General features: G+C 35.9%; 1 protein-coding gene across 1 annotated transcript in view; it reads left to right on the top strand.

Annotated features, from left to right (window-relative positions):
* The window catches only part of ERO1B (endoplasmic reticulum oxidoreductase 1 beta), a 29,521-nt gene extending 13,665 nt beyond the window's left edge, over positions 1-15,856 (top strand). The window contains exons 5-15 of the mRNA XM_080341630.1: positions 1,585-1,667; positions 2,662-2,735; positions 5,374-5,494; positions 5,585-5,631; positions 7,561-7,587; positions 9,026-9,118; positions 9,276-9,522; positions 10,402-10,471; positions 11,644-11,730; positions 13,217-13,350; positions 14,343-15,856. Coding sequence (XP_080197756.1) covers positions 1,585-1,667; positions 2,662-2,735; positions 5,374-5,494; positions 5,585-5,631; positions 7,561-7,587; positions 9,026-9,118; positions 9,276-9,522; positions 10,402-10,471; positions 11,644-11,730; positions 13,217-13,350; positions 14,343-14,403 — 1,044 coding nt within the window. The 3' untranslated portion in view covers positions 14,404-15,856. The remainder of the gene's footprint in view (positions 1-1,584; positions 1,668-2,661; positions 2,736-5,373; positions 5,495-5,584; positions 5,632-7,560; positions 7,588-9,025; positions 9,119-9,275; positions 9,523-10,401; positions 10,472-11,643; positions 11,731-13,216; positions 13,351-14,342) is intronic.
* The last annotated feature ends 3,087 nt before the right edge of the window (positions 15,857-18,943 follow it).

Raw genomic sequence — 18,943 nt, 5'->3', positions numbered from 1 at the left:
AGAATAGTGAATCCTGGAAACGTATTTTGAGGCTTGAATATTCATTCTGTTTGAAACCTTAAATTTAGGATTATATTCTTGGCAGTAAGGCTTTTCACTTCAGGATAGGGAATGGTTTGCAACTCTAGGCATGCAAAATGTTTTCTTCAGCATCTCGGTATGTTATTTCATCAGCAATACCTGATTCATTCTAGGTCAGATATGTTCCTTGTTCAGATTTTTCCCTTTAGCATCCATATGATACTAAACAATGAGCCCCCCACACTTGGCAAATCCAAGAAAATTAAGCATTTCCTTCTAGAGTAGGCCCCTAAAAAGGTTTAAATTACTTATGTTTTTCAATCTCCTTAATGTCTTTGGTCTTCAGTAGGTTCTGCTATTTTTCTATGTATTCGTTCTGGCAAACATATTTTAAAGCAAGTCATCTTGCTTACTCATTTGAACAGTTTTAATTAAATCCTTTCATTTTCGAGCGGTGTTGTGATACTTTGCTTTAGCATCTTGGCGACAAGTCTGTCATCAGAAATGAACCATTCTCTTTAAAAATGTATACAATTACTATTGTTTGCTATTGCTGAAGGGTTGACCCAAGCTTACATTTTTATTTTGAGCTGGTTTTGGATAGTAATCCTTCATGTCAATATATATGTGCCCTGAAGTGAAGCCAGAAGTTTAGTTTTATATAAGCTACCAGTCACTTAACATAAAATCATTTTCTGTATCTTTTAAGGACTGTGATATGCTAGAAATCTGTAAACCTAAGGCTGAGCCTGCAAAATAAAACACAGACAAAAACCCCCTAACCCGAAAACCCAAAAAAAGAGGAATTTGGGTTTGTTTATCTTTTAAGAGAGCAGTGATACTACCTATTATGTTTCAAAACTGTTAGAAGGATTTTTTTTGTTTAGCTTTAAGCTGACAGATTTAACAAATTCCCGAATAACCATATTATTTTTGTGTAGTGGTATTCAATCTTTAATTCTTTGAATGTTTTCCTTAGTATTACAACAGTAAGTCTATTTTAGTGGATTTCTCTTTTAAAAATACTGTAGAATCAGAGTTCAGCCTAAATACTTCAATATCGCCTTTAATAAAAAGTTTAGTTCAGCTTGAAAAGCCTCTCTTCAGAGCTGTGCACATCTAAAGAGTGCCAATGAAAAGGATTAAATGAAACATGAGGGGAAAATGGCTAATACTGATACATTTTCCTACTGAAATGAACAATGAAACTGGGGGTATGATTATGCTTGCAAAATACAAGGTATGTTATAGGTTTGATGCTTTGTGTCTTCCAAGGTCCTTTTACAAGAATGTAAATAAGTATGGGAAACACTTCAGAACTCAATTTAAACAACAACAAAAAAAATCTTCTGTGATAGTTAAGTCCACAGAGTTAAATTTGCCTGATGAAATTAAGCAAATAGAAATAAGAAGTGGTCCAGAATTACTTACTGCTGCTAGAATCTGAGAACTTTCCTTGATGCTAGTCAACTCAGTGCTAAACCTAGAAATATCTTTCACAGCATCTGTTCTTGGAGAATTTTAGCTAATTCATTTGTATATTAAATATGAACTTTCTTACAGTATTCAAAAGCAGCAAATAATTCCAAAGAATTGGAAGACTGTGAGCAAGCTAACAAACTGGGAGCAGTTAACAGTACCTTAAGGTATGCTGTGATTTACAATAATAGTACAAAAATAGTAACAAAGGAGCTTTTCATTTTTGTCTGTCTTGTTTTTGCAATGTGCTGGTTTTTGTTCTTCATTCTTTCCATAGCCCATTAGAAAGTAAATGTGAAATGATGCAAGAACATCTGAAGGTAAAGGCGTGAAGTGAAAAAAAAAAAAGTGCACTTGGATATTATTTTAAAGAGGTATCTTACAGCATCAGGAGTTGGAGGAAACTTGCACATAAACCCACCTTTCTTCTACTTTTTGATTATACCAGTCTTTGTTCTTGATGACTGTACTTGGTTAAAGGATTCTCTCATGCTTTGTCTTTCTGTTACACTGATGTGCCTGTTTGTGATTATTCAGTGAACCAGATCAGGGAGTTTGTGAGTTACTTTTGTTGTTGGTAAAGTTATTTTTAGCTTGGATCAATTCCCTGGTCTTGCTTATTGCATGGCACAGTCAGGGTTGAGTGGGAGGAACTCTGTAGTTGCCCCTGAATAGAAAAGGCTTAAGACAAATAATATTTATTGAGCAATTTAGCTTTGAAGGGCATTTAGACATCCAGTCTCCCACTAAAAAGCAAGGCTAACTATTGCAGATCTCGTTGAAATTACAGGAAACAAAAATATGATGCATCCTCCCCTCACGCCCAAGTGACAGCTGCTATAGTACTTTGAAAAGTGTTAAAAATGTGTGCTATGACAGTATTTTACCAAGCTGTTACCAAAGGAAGAGAAGTCACTGCTACTGCACAGTTTGTTCAAGTAATGACGGTGAAGTCTTTCTTGCTGTCTGACATTAACGACTTTAAAAAGTACTGCAGTTGATGCCTGCTTGAATCTCTGCAGTTAACAAGCAGTAACTCCACATATTCTCGAGTTAGATATTCAGAATTCAGTTCCAAGTTAACTACTATATGTGGATTGTGTTTCTTGCTGACATTGTTAATTTAAAAGTTTAAAATCAAATGTATTTTTTTCCCTTCAGTAACCAAAGTAAGGAGGCTTTCATTGACTGGGCAAGATACGATGATTCACAGGATCATTTTTGTGAACTTGATGGTAAAATATTTAAGCTTTTTCAGAGTTTATTTTCTGTCTCTTTAAAAAAAAAAAAACAAACATAAAGGATTACAGTTTTGTCTGCAAACAATGATTTTAAAAAAGTTTTAATTTTGTGCTAAATGGAGATGTGACAGTTCATATCATCTTACAGGCAAATAATGTATTTTTTTACAAGGAGCATTTGATACTCTACACAGTGCACGTTCACTGTTACCTTCTGTTAGTATAGTGAACAGGAGGCTTTTATGGATATAAAAAAGAAGGTAAATGGGAGGGGCTTGGCATATATTTTTTAAAAAAAGCTTATTCTCACAAAAGAGTTTCATCTAGCACAAATACAAGACAAATTACTTGCAGCTGATTCAGTTTCTTAGTACTATATTATTTTTGTTGCTATTCTACTGTCTGTGCTTGGACTGAGTTGGTTCCTTGTCCAGCCTTCCTATGTTTCCAGATGATCTCTGCACTAAATTCACCCTTATTTGTAGGGACTTTCTTATTGTTAAAACATTAGGATACTAGGCTGTCTTTCCTCTGCTCCACATGTGAGTCTTTTTATTTGCTTGTAACTTTCAAAGTTCAAATGAATGTTTTTCAGATAAATATGAGAATTGCCAAGTTCAGGAATGACTGCTTGAAGGCCTTTTTAATAAACACCTTAGAAAGCTTTCTGTGCTAGGAAAACTTGGGGCATAATGCAAGATGCTTTAGTCTTCCTTTAGGTTAATGTTTGGTGTCACCTGAGAAAGTAGCAGCTGTAGTGGACTTACCAACTGTGGGTCTCTTTAGCACTTCTGTGTCTTATCTGTCAAAATTTTCTGTATAAGCTTTTTCTGTAATAAATAGTCAGTGACCATTACTGTAGATATGAACTGTTATATAAAATAAGCTGTTGTTGTCTCTACTGCCTACTTAAATTTTTTAAGAGGGCTTAGTTGCGAAAGATATAGTTTAGGAGCATTAATTTTAGGAGTAATACTAACTTAAGTAGTTCCTGGTTCTGCCTCCATCTCTCCTTGCATCACACCCTGCTGAAAGAGGATGTGCTGCACCCAGCTGTGTTCTTCCAGTGTATTTTTTCCACGGGCGTGCATCTTTCTGCATGGTAAACTGATTCAGCTTACTTGACTAGCGGGAAACTAAGTTGACAACTACTTCTCATCTCCCCGATTGTTGTGATGAAGTGGCTTATCAGATGAGTTTGTGAGCTGGAGCAGGGAGAGATGAGAGAGAATAACTACTGGGATGAGGTAGAAACTCTTGTTTTCTTTCTCTTCTCTCTTCTTGGTGGTGAGAGAGCTCTTCATTCACTCAACTGTAGCACAGAACCGTATCACCATTTTAAATTTTTAGTAGCTTTTTGTTTGGCTTAATGATAAACTAGATAAGGGAATTGATCTAGCTGAAAAAAACTTCATAACCCAGGTCGGCTTTCCATCTTTCTGTTGCACTGCCCCACAGACTCAAATGTATGTGGATAATGAGAAGAAAAAGCGGAGACCTGAAGTGACCAGGAAGTGTAGGAACTGCCTAGGTTAGCCGTTCTGTCAAAGAAATAACACAAGCTGTAATTTGACTTTGTCTCATCTGGCACTCGCTATGTTGTTGTGCATTTTGTGTCTGTGTCTTTCCTTTGTTTCTGTCACTACTGCTGAAGCGATGCTTAACTGCTCATGCAGAGTCATCTCTTCTTCTTAGAGTAGTATTCACTGTAGTTTCTGTGGCTTTTTTTGACGTCTGAGGAAATGCTCAGTGGCTCTGCTTGGCCTATTCCTATGAATAAGTTTCTGGACTACTGGCTTGTATGTAGGTTTTTTTTAAGCATGACTTGCTCTTGACGTAGAATTTCAAAGAGGAGGGAATTCTTCCTGCTTTTTACTGATTGTAGCTCGAAACTCAAGTTTCTATTCATACGGAGTTTTTAAGCAGAGAGAGTACTGTTTCACAATTCTTTTTGCATATGTTGCCTGAATTTGTAGTCAGCTTTAGAGATGAGGGTATAATTTTTGGAAATGCTGATTAAATAATGTTTCTTGCCATAACCAAGACAGCATTCTGCAATATGCTGAAAGTTTGTTCAATTAAGCAATGTGAACCAGACTTTCTGCCAGCATGCAAGGGTATCTGGGGAAAAAAGGGATTTAGCTAATAAAAATGCAATATGTAGCAACTAAAAGATGCACTTATTTGACCTCGTCTTTATTAAGAAGCCCTTGCAGCAGTATATCCATTTCAAAAAAGCAACCCCTTCAACCAGATACTGCTGGAAAAAAATAAACCCTGAATTTGAAGCCCATTTAAAAGAAAACACTGGTTTTATCTTAGCATATGATCAGAGAACACATTGCATGACTAGTGTTCATGGTAGAGTTGAAGAAACAACATAGAAGGTGTTCAGACACTGTAGAAATTAAGGTCACATGAGAGATTTTGGAAAAATTATATACTTTTAGCCTTTTAATTAGTGTGTATATTGTTGTATTTTTATGTAAAAGGCATTCATAATCCAACTAGAAGACAGAATAGTATTATATGAGACCTCTTATTTATATTTAATTCTGTGTGACTGTTTTTTAAAATTAAATCTTTTTTTAACTGATCGGTTAGAATATGTAACAAAAGGTTTCCTATTTAGATGAGAGATCTCCAGATGCACAGTATGTGGATTTGCTGCTGAATCCAGAACGTTACACTGGATACAAGGGGCCTTCTGCTTGGAGAGTGTGGAACAGCATCTACGAAGAAAACTGCTTCAAGTAATTGGGAGGGAGAGGAAGCCTACTTCTTATGCTTGCACTTCAATTTAGCTTAAAGCTGATTTTCTTGTTTTCTATCTTATTTTCTAGGCCTCGATCTGTCTATCGTCCTTTAAATCCACTGGCACCTAGTAGGGGTGGGTCTTGCCTGTTTTATTTTCTAATGCAGTTCTTTTAACATAGTGACTATTGCTGTACAAGTGATACAAATAGCAATCTTGACTTCGTAGGTATGCTTTCTGCTTTTTTAGTTTCCTCTGTAGAGGCAGCCATCCATTTTCAATATTTAGACTAAGGTTTGTGATACTTGATTACATACATGCTTAATCTTATGCATATGAATATGCTTAATGTCAGGGGAGCTAATGTGAAAGCTTAAGTAAGTCTCAAGCTGTTTAGTAAATGTCACAATAATTTTCCAGTGTGGATGGGAAGGAGTTAAAGTTCAACTAAAATGTCAGCATTCCTGTATTCTTCCCTAGTGTTTTTTCCTAGAGCACTAATCACTTTAGCTCATAGTCATTCTAGTGTAATGTAGCTGTACATATTCCATCCGTAATGTTTAACGTATTAGAAATGTACAAATACTTGCGTTATATGAAGAAAGAGTGGATACTTAAGACGACTCAGTTATCTGCAGGAATGTTTAGAAAAAAAGGCATGGCAGTGACTTAAATCCCAAGTTTTCAAATTTAAGTTGAAAACTATAACCTGATGTTCCAAATGAATCTGCTTTCTCCTGTCAGTGTGTCTCATTTCCCTTAAAAATTAACTATTAATCAATAGATTGAGTTAGAAAACATCACCACACATTAGAAAGTCAAAATAGCTTTTAGTAATTATAAATACTGAAATTATATATTGTTGGTATACTAAAATAAAAACAATTTTAAGAGCAGTTTAATTCAGGGATCAGAATTTCTGAAGGGAACACTGGTCAGATTATTGAATAATGTGAACTGAAGAAGATGACTTCCTAACCATCTCTCTAAAGCTAAAACATAGCTTTCAAGTGCATGTAAATCAGCTGTGACTAAGATTTCAAATTCTTAGCAACTTTCATTATTAAAAATGTGTTTAGTCTTAGGTCATCTTGAGGAAGATGGTGGAAAGTAGCCTATCTTTTTGTAGATTAAATAAGGTTTCTTGGACTTTTTTCAGTGTTTGTAGTAAAACCTGTGTTTCATTATTTACTTTGCTGTGGAAATTATCTTTTAAATGCTTATGGAATTTTTTTTTCTTTCCTTCCCTAAGGAGGAGATGATGGTAAGTCATCTTAATTTGCTTGACTTGCAGAAATGAAGTAAGCATTAAAGAGTTTTGGACATCTGATTTATTACTTTATTGGCATTGCTTTAGAGGGCAGGAGAGTTATGTTTTTATGCAGATGATTGATCAAAAAAATGTTTTTATTGGGGTAATTCTTTCATTCGGAGTAGGGAGAAGGAGTGGATAAGAGCAAAATACAGTTCTGTTGTTTGTTCTTATCCTTGTAACAATGCGTCATGATAATGTTATCGAGATAACTGAAAATGCATAAATTAAAGGATTCTTGGGTCTCCTCCCAAGAAGGACATTATTTTATGTACTTTCTTGAATGTCCTTGATTTTTGGGAAGGTGAGGAGAGAGTAGTGAGGAAAGGCATTTGGTCTGTCTACAGTGAGACAGACTTTAAGATTTTTCAGTCAACTGAAAGATCTCAGGCAAAACATCTGAGCCTACAGGAAGCCTTCAGACAGCAGCACTCAAGGCAAAGGCTGTCAGATATACTTACACTCTTCGGCACATCTTTCACTGCTAGTGCGTATAATCAGCTTTCACTTCCATATGCTTCTGAATGCCCTGGCCAGTAACTTAGTCATTTTTGTATTTCTCCTCTTCTGACCTCAACAGATTTAAACCAACCTCAAAGTTCAGCCACTTCTGTGCCAGTTCTCACTTTAATAACTAGATTATTTAGATTTATGTCCAGTTGGCAGCCAATGTTAGTATGCATAGTAATATAAAGAGACTGTAATGTTAAAAAAGAATACTCTTCATTTAACTCTATGCTTTGTATTTACAGGAGAATCTTTCTACACATGGCTGGAAGGTAAAGGCTCTTGGATGGGTTAATATAATGTTCAATTCACTAGAAGAAATGCTGTAGTATTTTTTCCATCTTGCCAAATATTTTTCATAGTGTAGTCTTTTTGATAAAGTGCACAGAACTTCTGAGTGCCATTCAAAGAATATTTTTTTTCTTGATGGTGTTTGGAAATCTCATTCACTTAGATGGTATACCCCTTAAACACCCTTCAGCGTTTCATCTTTTATAAAGAGGGAGTTCACTTCAATACCAGTTACCTTTGAATTTTCTGCTCATTTTAGGCATTTAAGGAGGAACATTATTATTACTAACATTGCTAGGCATTTATATTTGAAAACAGCTTTAAAAACATTAGTTTGTGATGGTTCTGTTCCCAGTATAAAACTAACATAAGTATATGTATGTTCAGAAGGTAATTTGCTTTTTATTAATATTTAAATGGAAAGTATTATTACAGTGGTAGCAATCAAAATCACATTTTGGAGATGTGCAGGAAAGTAAATCAGTTTAATGGACTTTAATATTAAACTTAGTTTATTCTGCCTTTCATAAGCTTTTACTTGTCTGGTTGGAAATTTCTAGCTGGTGGTGTTGTAGGAAAGCATACAAATTTATGTACTTTTTAAAATGTGATGACTGTAAATGAGGCCATATCTCAGCCTTACAGAGGCTTTACCATCAGCTCTTCCTGCTTCCATTTGTGGAGACTGGAGTGGCTGGGAAAACACCCAAACGTATATCTGAGAAAGAAAAAAGCTCCTAAATTCGAAGTATAATATCTTTCTCTGGGTCTATGTGGTATTATAAGTAATTTCTGCATTTAAATTATATTTTGTCCACCCAACGCCATTGTTTCTTCTGTTTATGCTGTAGAAGTCTGTATTTGTCAAAGTCATATTTTTCAATGTTTTTCTCTTTGCATTTAAGTCTTCAGTGAATTTACAGTAGAGCTGGGAAGGTATATTTTTTGCTGGTTTCCAATATCATAAGGTTTTCTGGGGTTTTCGATGTTTTTTTCTGTGAGGTCACTACTTTAATTCAGTGGTAGATTTGATTCTAGGACGGGTCACAGTATAGTTCTGTCTTCCAGACTGCCAAAATTCTAGAGTATTTCAAATACATTGCTCAAACAATGTAAGCATCTTATTTTGATGTGGCACTGTACTAATTGACCAGATACTTATTTAACTCTATTTACTGGAACACTGAAATATCAAGTAAGAAATGTCAAACTTCATTCTTAGTATTTCTTTATATTTAAAAAGAAAGCATACTTTTCCTATGATGGATTTAAGGGCTTATTAACAATGCTGATGTATTGTAATTGTAACTTAAAAGTTAAACGATCCTGACTTGCATCACTGAAATGTCAAGGTATATTCATTTTAATATGTTATTTCCAGTATTTAGTTTGGGTCTGTTTTTCTTTTATCCTGGACAGGTCTTTGCCTTGAGAAAAGAGTGTTTTATAAACTCATTTCTGGACTTCATGCTAGCATCAACTTGCATCTGTGTGCAAATTATCTTCTTGAAGGTAATTTAAATCTAGGTAAAATTACTGAATTGAATTCTACAATATCTGTAACATGTACTTGTTTTTTTCTGGAAGTTTTGGATGTGTACTTAATTGCTTACTTTTTCAAAGTCTGTATGTTTTATTCCCCCTGCCCTTTTTTTTTTCCTCTGTGTAGAAACCTGGGGGAAGCCTCGCTGGGGACCAAATGTGAAAGAGTTCACTCGCCGCTTTGATCCTATTGAAACAAAAGGAGAAGGACCAAGGAGGCTCAAAAATTTGTATTTCTTATATTTGATAGAGCTGCGTGCTTTGTCAAAGGTTGCACCATACTTTGAGCGTTCAGTTGTTGACCTTTACACTGGAAATGGTCATGAAGATGCTGAATCTAAAGCTCTCTTACTAGATATCTTCAGGGATACAAAGTAAGGCATAGGATTTTGGTTTTTTAATCAATAGTTTGAAATTCGCAGTTACATTTGCAAGTGAGAATAGATGACTTCTTGATAGGATAGGACAAGGAGGAGAGTGGAATGGAGAAATAAAATTAAATAATGAGAGAGAACAAGAAGGATTTGCACGTTTGATGAGAAGAGATGAATTGTTTTGAGGTTTGAATATACCAGTCTTTAAAAAACAAAAACCACACATGTACAAAACAGAACCAAAAAAAATCCCAAAACAGAAACAAACAAAGAGAAAAAACCACAACCCCATGCAACACCCTGGGCTATTCCCTATTTGTTGCTTTTTCTGATTCTTTAGCATAAGTCATACATGATTTATTTTGAAAAGGAAGATAGTACATGTAGTCTTTTAACAATCCAGTGAGTAATCCAGCTTTTATCATAGACTTACCCTCTGGGGTTTTAGCCATCCCTTCTTCCTTCTGTTTACTCTAAGGTTCTTTAGTCTGGTTCCTTTGCTCACCTTCTCACTAATTTTGTGATGGGTAACATGCTGTGTGGCTTCATTGCTGTTCCTAGTCATAATCTTACTACATATTTGAGATGTGGTCAAACAACCATCAGCTTAAAGGCAAACATTAAGACAATTTCAGTGTGTATTAGAAAAACATCTCTATCAGTGGCAATAGAGTGAAGAAAATTCTTAACAAAACTGTAACAGATTTCAAGTTATGGGGATTGAACGGTAAAACTGATACCATTCAGTAATTTTTTAAGAGCTATTCTGCAAAGACTAGGAACTCTGGAAAGTATTTTACACTGATGACATCAGCTACTCACCAAGCTTGATGGAACACTAAAGTTCATGCCAATGTTTTTTTGTTTTGTCTTTATTAGGTCCTTCCATATGCACTTCGATGAAAAGTCCATGTTTGCTGGAGATAAAAAAGGAGCGAAGTCATTAAAGGTAAAGCTAGTTTTCTGAACGACATCCAAAATACCACTTTGGAATTAAATCGTGCTATTTTCTGAAAGTCTCTCTGCCTACCAGAAGCATACTTCTGGGAGTAGAAAAGCCATAGATAAAAACTTAGAGAGTTGTATCCAAGGCCTCTTAATCTACTTTACAGTAAATTACTATAAGGTTTTGTCCTGAGCCAAGCAGACTGAAATCTCTGGTTTAGTGCCTTGGGTCTGTCCTCAGGACTGTGGTGAAGCAACTGGGTTGAGTTGGCATTACCAGTAGATGCAATGGTGTTTTTTTAAATATAGTATTTGTTTCACATGAGCATCTGAACAAACAAACAAAACAACCAGTGATGTTTACTTACAAAACAGATGCCCTATGTAGTAGAATATAATATAATATTGTACTTAACATTGGAAAAACATAATTCCTAGACATAGAACCAAATGTGAATGTTGCTACTACCTAGCAACTTCCAGTGTTAATGTGCTAGTGTTCAGATTGGTATGGGCTACAATTCCACAGTTGGAGTGTGGCTCAGTAATAAAGGTCTGTTTCAATACTGATTAGCACTTTTAATACTTATTTCAGTAGTAGTATGGAATTTCATCAGCATTAGAAAGAATGCTATTGGAAAGTTGCCAGTAATTTATCAGCCCAGCTAGTGTTTTTTTCTGACGTTAAATATTTAATTGAGAACATCTTAATTAGTTCTGTGCTGTGCTTGCTTCCAGTATGACTGAACCTGCAGAGCAACAATCTACCCACAGCTTTGGACAGGAACTGTCTTTTGCAAATTGTAACTTGTTTTCCTGTTTGTCAAAAAGGGGTAGGTTGATTCAAAGGGATTTGAATAATGCAAGGAAATTGGCCAGGAACACAGATATGGTACTTATAGCTCAGCAAATTTTGAGAAAGTTGGGAGAAACTCAGTGTATAGAATCCAAGCATAACCCTGCATGTCCTGTATTTTTGTGGGTTTTTTCGAGGAAATAAGAATCTGTGTTTACATGGACCTTTGTTATGGCCTGACTACATATGATTGTGGCTTTGTTCAGTTTTAGAAATAAAGAATTGATATTCCAGTGGTACTAGATTAGTTAACCTTCTGTTTTTGTAAAACTAAGGAATTACTTTAATTTAACCCTTTTTATTTTGTTTTTAACTGATAGGAAGAATTCAGGTTGCATTTCAAGAACATATCCCGCATAATGGATTGTGTTGGATGTGACAAATGCAGGCTGTGGGGCAAACTGCAGGTAAAGGTTATTTTGTGTGTATGCTTGCATGGCGGTTGGGCAGGTTAGAAGATAAGAATCTATTTTAGTTTGGCAGGGTGCCTCTTAAGTCATCACTCAGACTTTCTGTACGTGGTTGGTCTTTGATATCCTTACCTATATATTAAAAATAGACATGTTTAGTTCACTGTTAAACAATTTATTTTAAAAATTTTGTTAAAAAAATTTGTTTGTTCAACAGCTGTTTAGTTCACTAAAAGGTATAGTTTGTATTTTCTGAAAAAAATGTATTTAAAGCAGATGCTTCACAGCAAAGTCTTACTGGCAGTCAATATCCGTATTTGGTGATCAGATGAGCCTTGCAGACTCATCTGTGGGAAGTCTTCATGGAAATACAGCACTTGCTTAATTGTGAGAGAGTCCAGAGTGAGATTTTTGCTTCACAAATTGAGGCATATGAAAAAGAAGCAATTCGTATTTTCACAGTTTATGCAGAAGGCAACAAATGGATGCAAAGGTGCACAGTAAAGCTGGAAGCTGAAAAACCATTTTAGTTTCTGGACACTTACTATTTTTATTGTATTGAGAACAAGATTTTTCACCTCAAGACTAATGTTAAGTCCAGACTGAAAGCAGTTGTTACTTTGGGGTGCCTACTGTACTATACTGCTGTATAACATTAAGCTTATCAGAATTCAGTTTTCAAAGACATTTTTAACATAAAAAAATTGGTGGTCTCTGCTGAATTTCTGAAGTTCTGCCTACTCCATCCTAGTTAATGCTTCTGATCTGTTGTTGTTTTTTTCCTTCTCACATAAAACAAAATAGGGCCGGATTTCCTGACCTATAAAATTCTCTTGCAGCCACCCTCAACCACTTCTTGTCAAAACCCAGTGGTTGTTTCTGTAGCCCGATTAAAAGGGTGTCATGGTTTAACCTTAGCTAGCAGTACAAATAAGAATAGCTGCTTCTGTTCTATTTCTGTATAGAAAATGGGGGTTGAAACTGAAACTGTGATGTCTGCCACTGGGACTGGAGGTGGAAAAAGCAGAAGAGTTGTGATACCACATAATAAAATCTGGTTTGACTTGGAAGGGGGAGAGGAGAAGCAAAGGGGAGATCTGATCCAGCAGCTCCTGGGGCATCTGTAAGGGAAGGGGCAGGAGGGAGCTGGCAGTGGTGTAACAGGTGCGTGTTCATGTGCATCTGGTGTGGCTGAGAAGAAAAAAGATGGGAAGGGAAGAGATTAAAAACACAAGGGTGAAGCATGGGTGTACCTGAGGAAACAAATGTTCTGAAATAAGTGACTGAACCTGGTACACAGTCAGTGGCAACCATTTCTATTAGTGTCCTGGTTTGTGGGCAGTTATTTGGGTAAGAGTGTGTCAATGTAAAAGAATTGGTACTAAAGTTTGCCCAGATTAGTAATTTTTAAACTTTTTTACAGTTTTCTGAGAGTTCAGTGCAGTGATCTTACAGATGTTAAAACACTGGACTTTTCTTGCAGACTCAAGGCTTAGGAACGGCTCTGAAGATCTTGTTTTCTGAGAAAGAAATACAGAGCCTTCCTGAGCATAGCCCATCAAAAGGTTTTCAACTCACACGTCAAGAAATAGTTGCTCTTGTAAATGCCTTTGGAAGGTAAGTTTTTTGTCATTTGTATAGTGGAAAAAATATAAAATGTCAGTATCAACACTCAGGGTCTGTGGAAAGCTGGTATTGTACATGTAGTTGCAGCTTTTAAAGGCTGAATTATTAGTAGTGATATTGATAAACTTAATGCCATCAAACTGAGTATGTAGGGTGCTGATTATTAGCCTTGGTTGTTGTCGTGGTCCATTTGGTGATGGACTTGTGGTGGTTCATTTTGCGCTTCAAGATCAAGGTAAATTAAGGTAACCAAAATGCCAAGGGGTTGTAATTGTATATTGGGATCCAATTCACCTATTGATCTCAAAGCTGAAATTCCATCTTGTGAAAGCTGGATTTAAGTCTCAAACAGTCTTAAGCATTAGGCTTTGGGTATGTCTCCTCAGTTTTGGACACTGAGTAGAGCTGTTCTACACTTTTTTATTGCTGTTTTAAGTGTGTATACATCAAAAGTAGTGAAAAGGAAGAAAAGTACTTGGAGATTTTTTTACACTGTCGTTTAGCCCTTAGACTTTTGTATTTTTGTGTATGATGTGATTATTTTTGTGAAACTTTAATTTTGATTAATTTTTTGAAAACAGCAAAAATTTACCCTGTGGAAGTGATGAAATAACATTTTAACAGCTTTAAAAGATGTGTAGAGCTTGCTTTGTTCATCATGCTGGTTCTTCAGCTCTTTAATATAACTATGTGGTCCCATTTAAAAGAATGTAATTAGTGTTTTATTACTTCTGGTTAGAGATTTTTAGATGTTTAATGAAGATGTAAAAAATTAAAACATATCTAAACTTTAACCCCTGTAATATATTACGTAAAGCTAACTGAGAGTCAGATAGTAAATCTTTAGAGGGAAAGTAGCATCTTAGTTAATCTTCGGAACAGAATCATGTTCAAAAAAACATATGGAAGCCCCCACGGAAGATGATGATTTGCACTGCACTTTGACATGACTTAATAACACTTAAGGGGTTTTTGTTTTACAGGCTTTCCACGAGTATAAGAGAACTGCAGAATTTTAAAGTTTTATTACAACAAACTAGGTAATGAAGGCCTTTGCACAACCCATTGATGAAGACCATTTACATGACTGCATTGAGCAGAGGGAACTGATCCTTACAGGACCCACATGAACTGATAAAAAGTAAAGTCAAATACCAACTTGAATATTTATGTTTGAACTAGGAACGGTTATTAATTAGAAAATATATTTATGAATGAAATATATAGTTTTAAAATGTGTAAATTATGACGATCTGTTTATTTTTTAAGTTCTCTGCTCACAGTTCTGTTGTACTGAAACTTCATACATTTTCTTTTTTCCTTTTTGAGACAGGTTTTTTATGTTAAAACATATGTACCTCCACCCTGACTTGGCCTGTCTGTAGAGAGGTGGTTCACCTCTCAGTTCTCCCCAGTACTGAGTACATTCTCTATATTCTGAGGACTGGGTATGCTGATTCTGGCTGTCTAAAAGAAAAAACAAACAGAAAAGGAAATAGGGCTCTTGTTGAGTTCTGACTACTTACTGTAATAATGAAACTTACCTAAAAATAGGAAACTTACTGAGCAGAAAATGTTGAGGTCCTCTGCATCGTGCTCATGTCAAGCTTTTGTTTTCCTTAAGTGCTGCTTTCCAGAATTTCCTTTTTTCTTTAAAATAACCACCTTGTCTGTGGTGCAGCACAGTTGGAAGTGACTCTTCTGCAGCCCCTTGGCTACCTCTATTTGCTTGGGGGTAGGGTAAGGACGGGGCAGATGTTTGTGGAGTGCTGCTTGCCGAAAAGCTTCTGCAATCAAATTCGCATCTAGTCCATTTTGTTTTCTAGATTGTAATCCCAAATTCAGTTTCCAGAAATTCTTTTTAATGTCTAAAATGTTAAAATAGCATACTTCATTCTTTGAGCCATGGAAATAATTTGCTTTTTACAGATTATGTTTTAGTGCTATGTGAAAAGGTCAATGCAAAAATTAAGAACTTGTTTTTGTAGTCACTTTTAAAAAAAAGATGCTTTTTAAAATTCGTAATCACACTGACATTTAGTACTGCATACTCTATCTATGCAATCCCTAACTGTATCTTCTTTAAAAGGGTATTCAGCGTAATAAAACGGGTAACTTTCATAAAATAAGAAATTACTTGTGTATCATTGTCCACAGCTGTCGATGATAATTTACCATTGTCTAAAACAGTATTCAGAAACAGCACTACTGATTAGTAGCAACCAAATATTGGTTTAAATTTAAAATGAAGTAATATTTTTTTTCAAACCAGCATGTCAAAGCGAAGTTAGGAATGATGAATGTAGGAAGTGCCGGTACAGTGTAGATAACATCTCTTGTTTTTAAAAATAAGTCTTTGCAAAATAAAGTGCTCTTAAACATTTTTCACCCTACCAGATATTTAGTGACCTGTTTATATAATGGATTGTAACAGTATTGGCTTCCATAACATGGTCCTTTACAGCTGAGAATTTCTGAAAGCTGGAATACACTCTGTGTCCTGTTTTTCCAGACTAGCCTCAAATTTCTACCTGACTGGAAATGAGGCTGTGCTGCTGACACTTGCTATTATTAAAAAATGCTGTTTTTTCAAGAAACAGTGTTGAGTCAAACCAGGATAAGCTAAATGTAAGGGGAAAAAAATAGAGGGGGGGAGGGGGGGAAGACGATCTTCAAAGTTTTGGTGATAGTTGCACAAATCGGCAATGAACTGGTATCCAGTTGGAAGCTCCTGTTTAAGCCAGTAGATAATTTAAAGAGCTGTTTGAGAAAGCTGATGCCAGCCTGGGGATGTGCTGTTCTTACCCAGCAGCCTCTCTTGCTGGTGGGCACCCACGTGTGAGCAAGTCACCACAGGCTTCCTTTTTCTAGTTGATGGAGAAGGGCAGGTGATTTCTCGGTGAGTTCATCTGGCCTGTTCCAAGCTCTGTATGATATACTCTGCAATGCAGCAATTTGCACCCTGGAGTTTATTTTTCTCCATCAAATTGAAGCAGGAATCCAGGCTCATATGTGAGCACCTATGTTTGGTAAATGAGCAACAGCCTGAGTACCTAACTCTTCTCAATAATTGTATATATAGAAAGCGTGCGTTTTTTCAGTTGGCCACTAATTCCTTGCCTTTTGGATTGACCTGCAGGGGCTAAAACCCACAGGCTCAATTGCATGACAAACACTGTATAGCTGGGATTTATTTTTATTATATATTATAGTGCCTAAAGCTTTAGGCAGGATTTTCTAGTTGTAAATAAATGGTGTTGGCTGTGCTGCCCCAGGAAAGACCTGAGTCTTGGAATTGTTTCTTCCCTTTTTCCCCTTGCTTTGTGGGGAAAGCCAATTGCTTCCAGCCTTCTTCTGGGGGTGCAACTTGCTATTTTTTCTTTCTTTCTTTCCACCCGTGCCTGGCTTAAAATCCATGGACACTGGAGCAGCATCACATATCAGCATCATGCACTTGCTCATGAGGCATGCAGGAGATTTGGGCCAGCAGATCCTGGACACCTGCTCCTTGCAACCCTCACTGATGCAATGGAGGCAAGGGTAGTACCATGGGGTAAGGAGATGGGAAGCTTTGCTGCTTTTCCATTGTGTAATGAAGACACAGGAATGCAACTGAGCAGCAAGTGCTGTGGATGGGGAAGTTCTGTTGGATTTGAAGGTACATCTCACTTGGTGGTCAAATATGGAAGGCATTTCATTTGTCATGGTAGAAATAGGACATAAGATTTTTTTCTTGTTACAAATGAGTTGAAGTAATTTTCCTGTTACCATGTTTTTTACTGCATCTGATGTACATTCTGTGACTGTGCTGCCTATGAAGTTTTGTCATGTGAGTTGGATGACTTAGTTCTTTATATGTTAAATTAAATTTTAGAAATTTACAGATATGTTTTTATACTAAAGAATAAGGTTGGTGACACTGTTCATGACCTGTAAACAATTTTAAATTCCAGCTCCCTGTTGGAAATCAGCTTCTCAATGTTGTCTGCCATTTCTTTCAGAGTAAAAGTACATTTCTTTTTAGAAATGACACAATGATTGTAATCCCAGAGGTAGTGAGAAGACAGAGAAGAATAGTTTGTCTTTCACAAGTTGTGAAGACTTAGGCGAAATGGTAAAATTCTTGGTGCAAACTGCACAAGTAACCTGTAAGGCGCTGTTGTTGAACAACTTGCTCTTCAGTGCCTGCAGAGGAAGATGAGAATATAGATTTAAAACAGCAAAATACAGAGACCTATGTAAGCTGGAATAACAGAAGTGGTTTTCTACTTCAGCTGATGATTTGTGCTGTATGTCATGATATGTGCATGGAATACACTGTGCCACACTTTCTTGAGTTGTGTTTTGATGGCTGGGTCGCCTTTATCTGACCTTGCTTTGTGCTTTTCTGGAAAATGGCCTGTAATATATTGTAAATAATCTAGATGCTTATGTTTATAAAGTAGCAATCAGCAGTTCATCACTTTACAATTCCTCCATATAGCTAGCCTATTAAAAAGGAATATTTATTAAAATCAAAATCAATGTTGGAACTGTTTGCTGAGATCTAAACAATTCTGAATCTTTGCTATGTTTGAATCTATTAAATGCAAATTAAAGTATTTTCTGCTACAACTTCTTTTGTGGATGGAATTTGTGGGTTTTCATTTTAAAATGTTTTTTCTTTTAATTGCATTTACCTTTCAACTGCACTTGGTAGAAAATGTACAACTTAAATTATTTACATGTCAGTCATTTAAGCTTAGGATGATGAGCAGGCTTTCATTTTCACTTTAATTATGCTCACAAGAGGAATGTAACCAGTGTGCCTGTTGCCATTTACAGTACGTTGTAGCCTGTCAGCACATCAGAAATTAATGTGGCAGAATTACAATTTGCTTGTGTATGAATATGGCCAAATTACCCAGTGTTTAAGTTCAATTGTTTTAAGAGGCAAAACGGCTTATTTTGAAATGAAATTTGGCCTGTTGTGCTCCTTTCTCAGAATGGCTTATAAAATCAGTTTTGTAAATATTTTTTCTGATAGGTTTACTCAGTGGGGCTCTTTGTGTGAAATTATTCTCCCTACAGGGTTTCTTCAGTTTTCTGTTTAACTCCATGTATGTATTTTTAACAAATTACCTCACTAAAAATGATACACATGTTTCATCCTCAGTTCAGGTGGGTAAATATGTGTTACACAGGAGATAATCATTAGAGCAATCTATTTAAAATTTAGTATCTGTACCTTTCACATTGTTGTTTAAATCTCCTGTGTCTGAGAGTGCTTAATTCATTACTGTGATTGATTGCAGTCACTTTTAATTTCACTTTTTTGCACGCATACTGTGGCACAGGGATTAAGCTTGTTTTAGGTACAGAATTCTCGTAATTAATTTTTTTTTTGCTGTGCAGCTATATCTACTGTGAAGAAAATGTAATTCCTGCAGACTTTTCTTGCACTAGGTCTTTGGGCAGTTTTGTACAAACATGATTGTAGAACTCCAAAGCGTTTAATAAAATTTCTGTTCTTTGTCCAACCTTGTGGCACCATTTTTAATCTCTGGCTGATAGTTTAATTGGCTTATTTTCTTCAGTGAGCACT

The sequence above is a fragment of the Nesoenas mayeri genome (assembly GCF_963082525.1).
Source record: "Nesoenas mayeri genome assembly, chromosome: 3".
Taxonomy (NCBI): domain Eukaryota; kingdom Metazoa; phylum Chordata; class Aves; order Columbiformes; family Columbidae; genus Nesoenas; species Nesoenas mayeri.
Note: the sequence above shows the minus strand (reverse complement) of the source record. Positions and strands in the feature narration are given on the sequence as shown.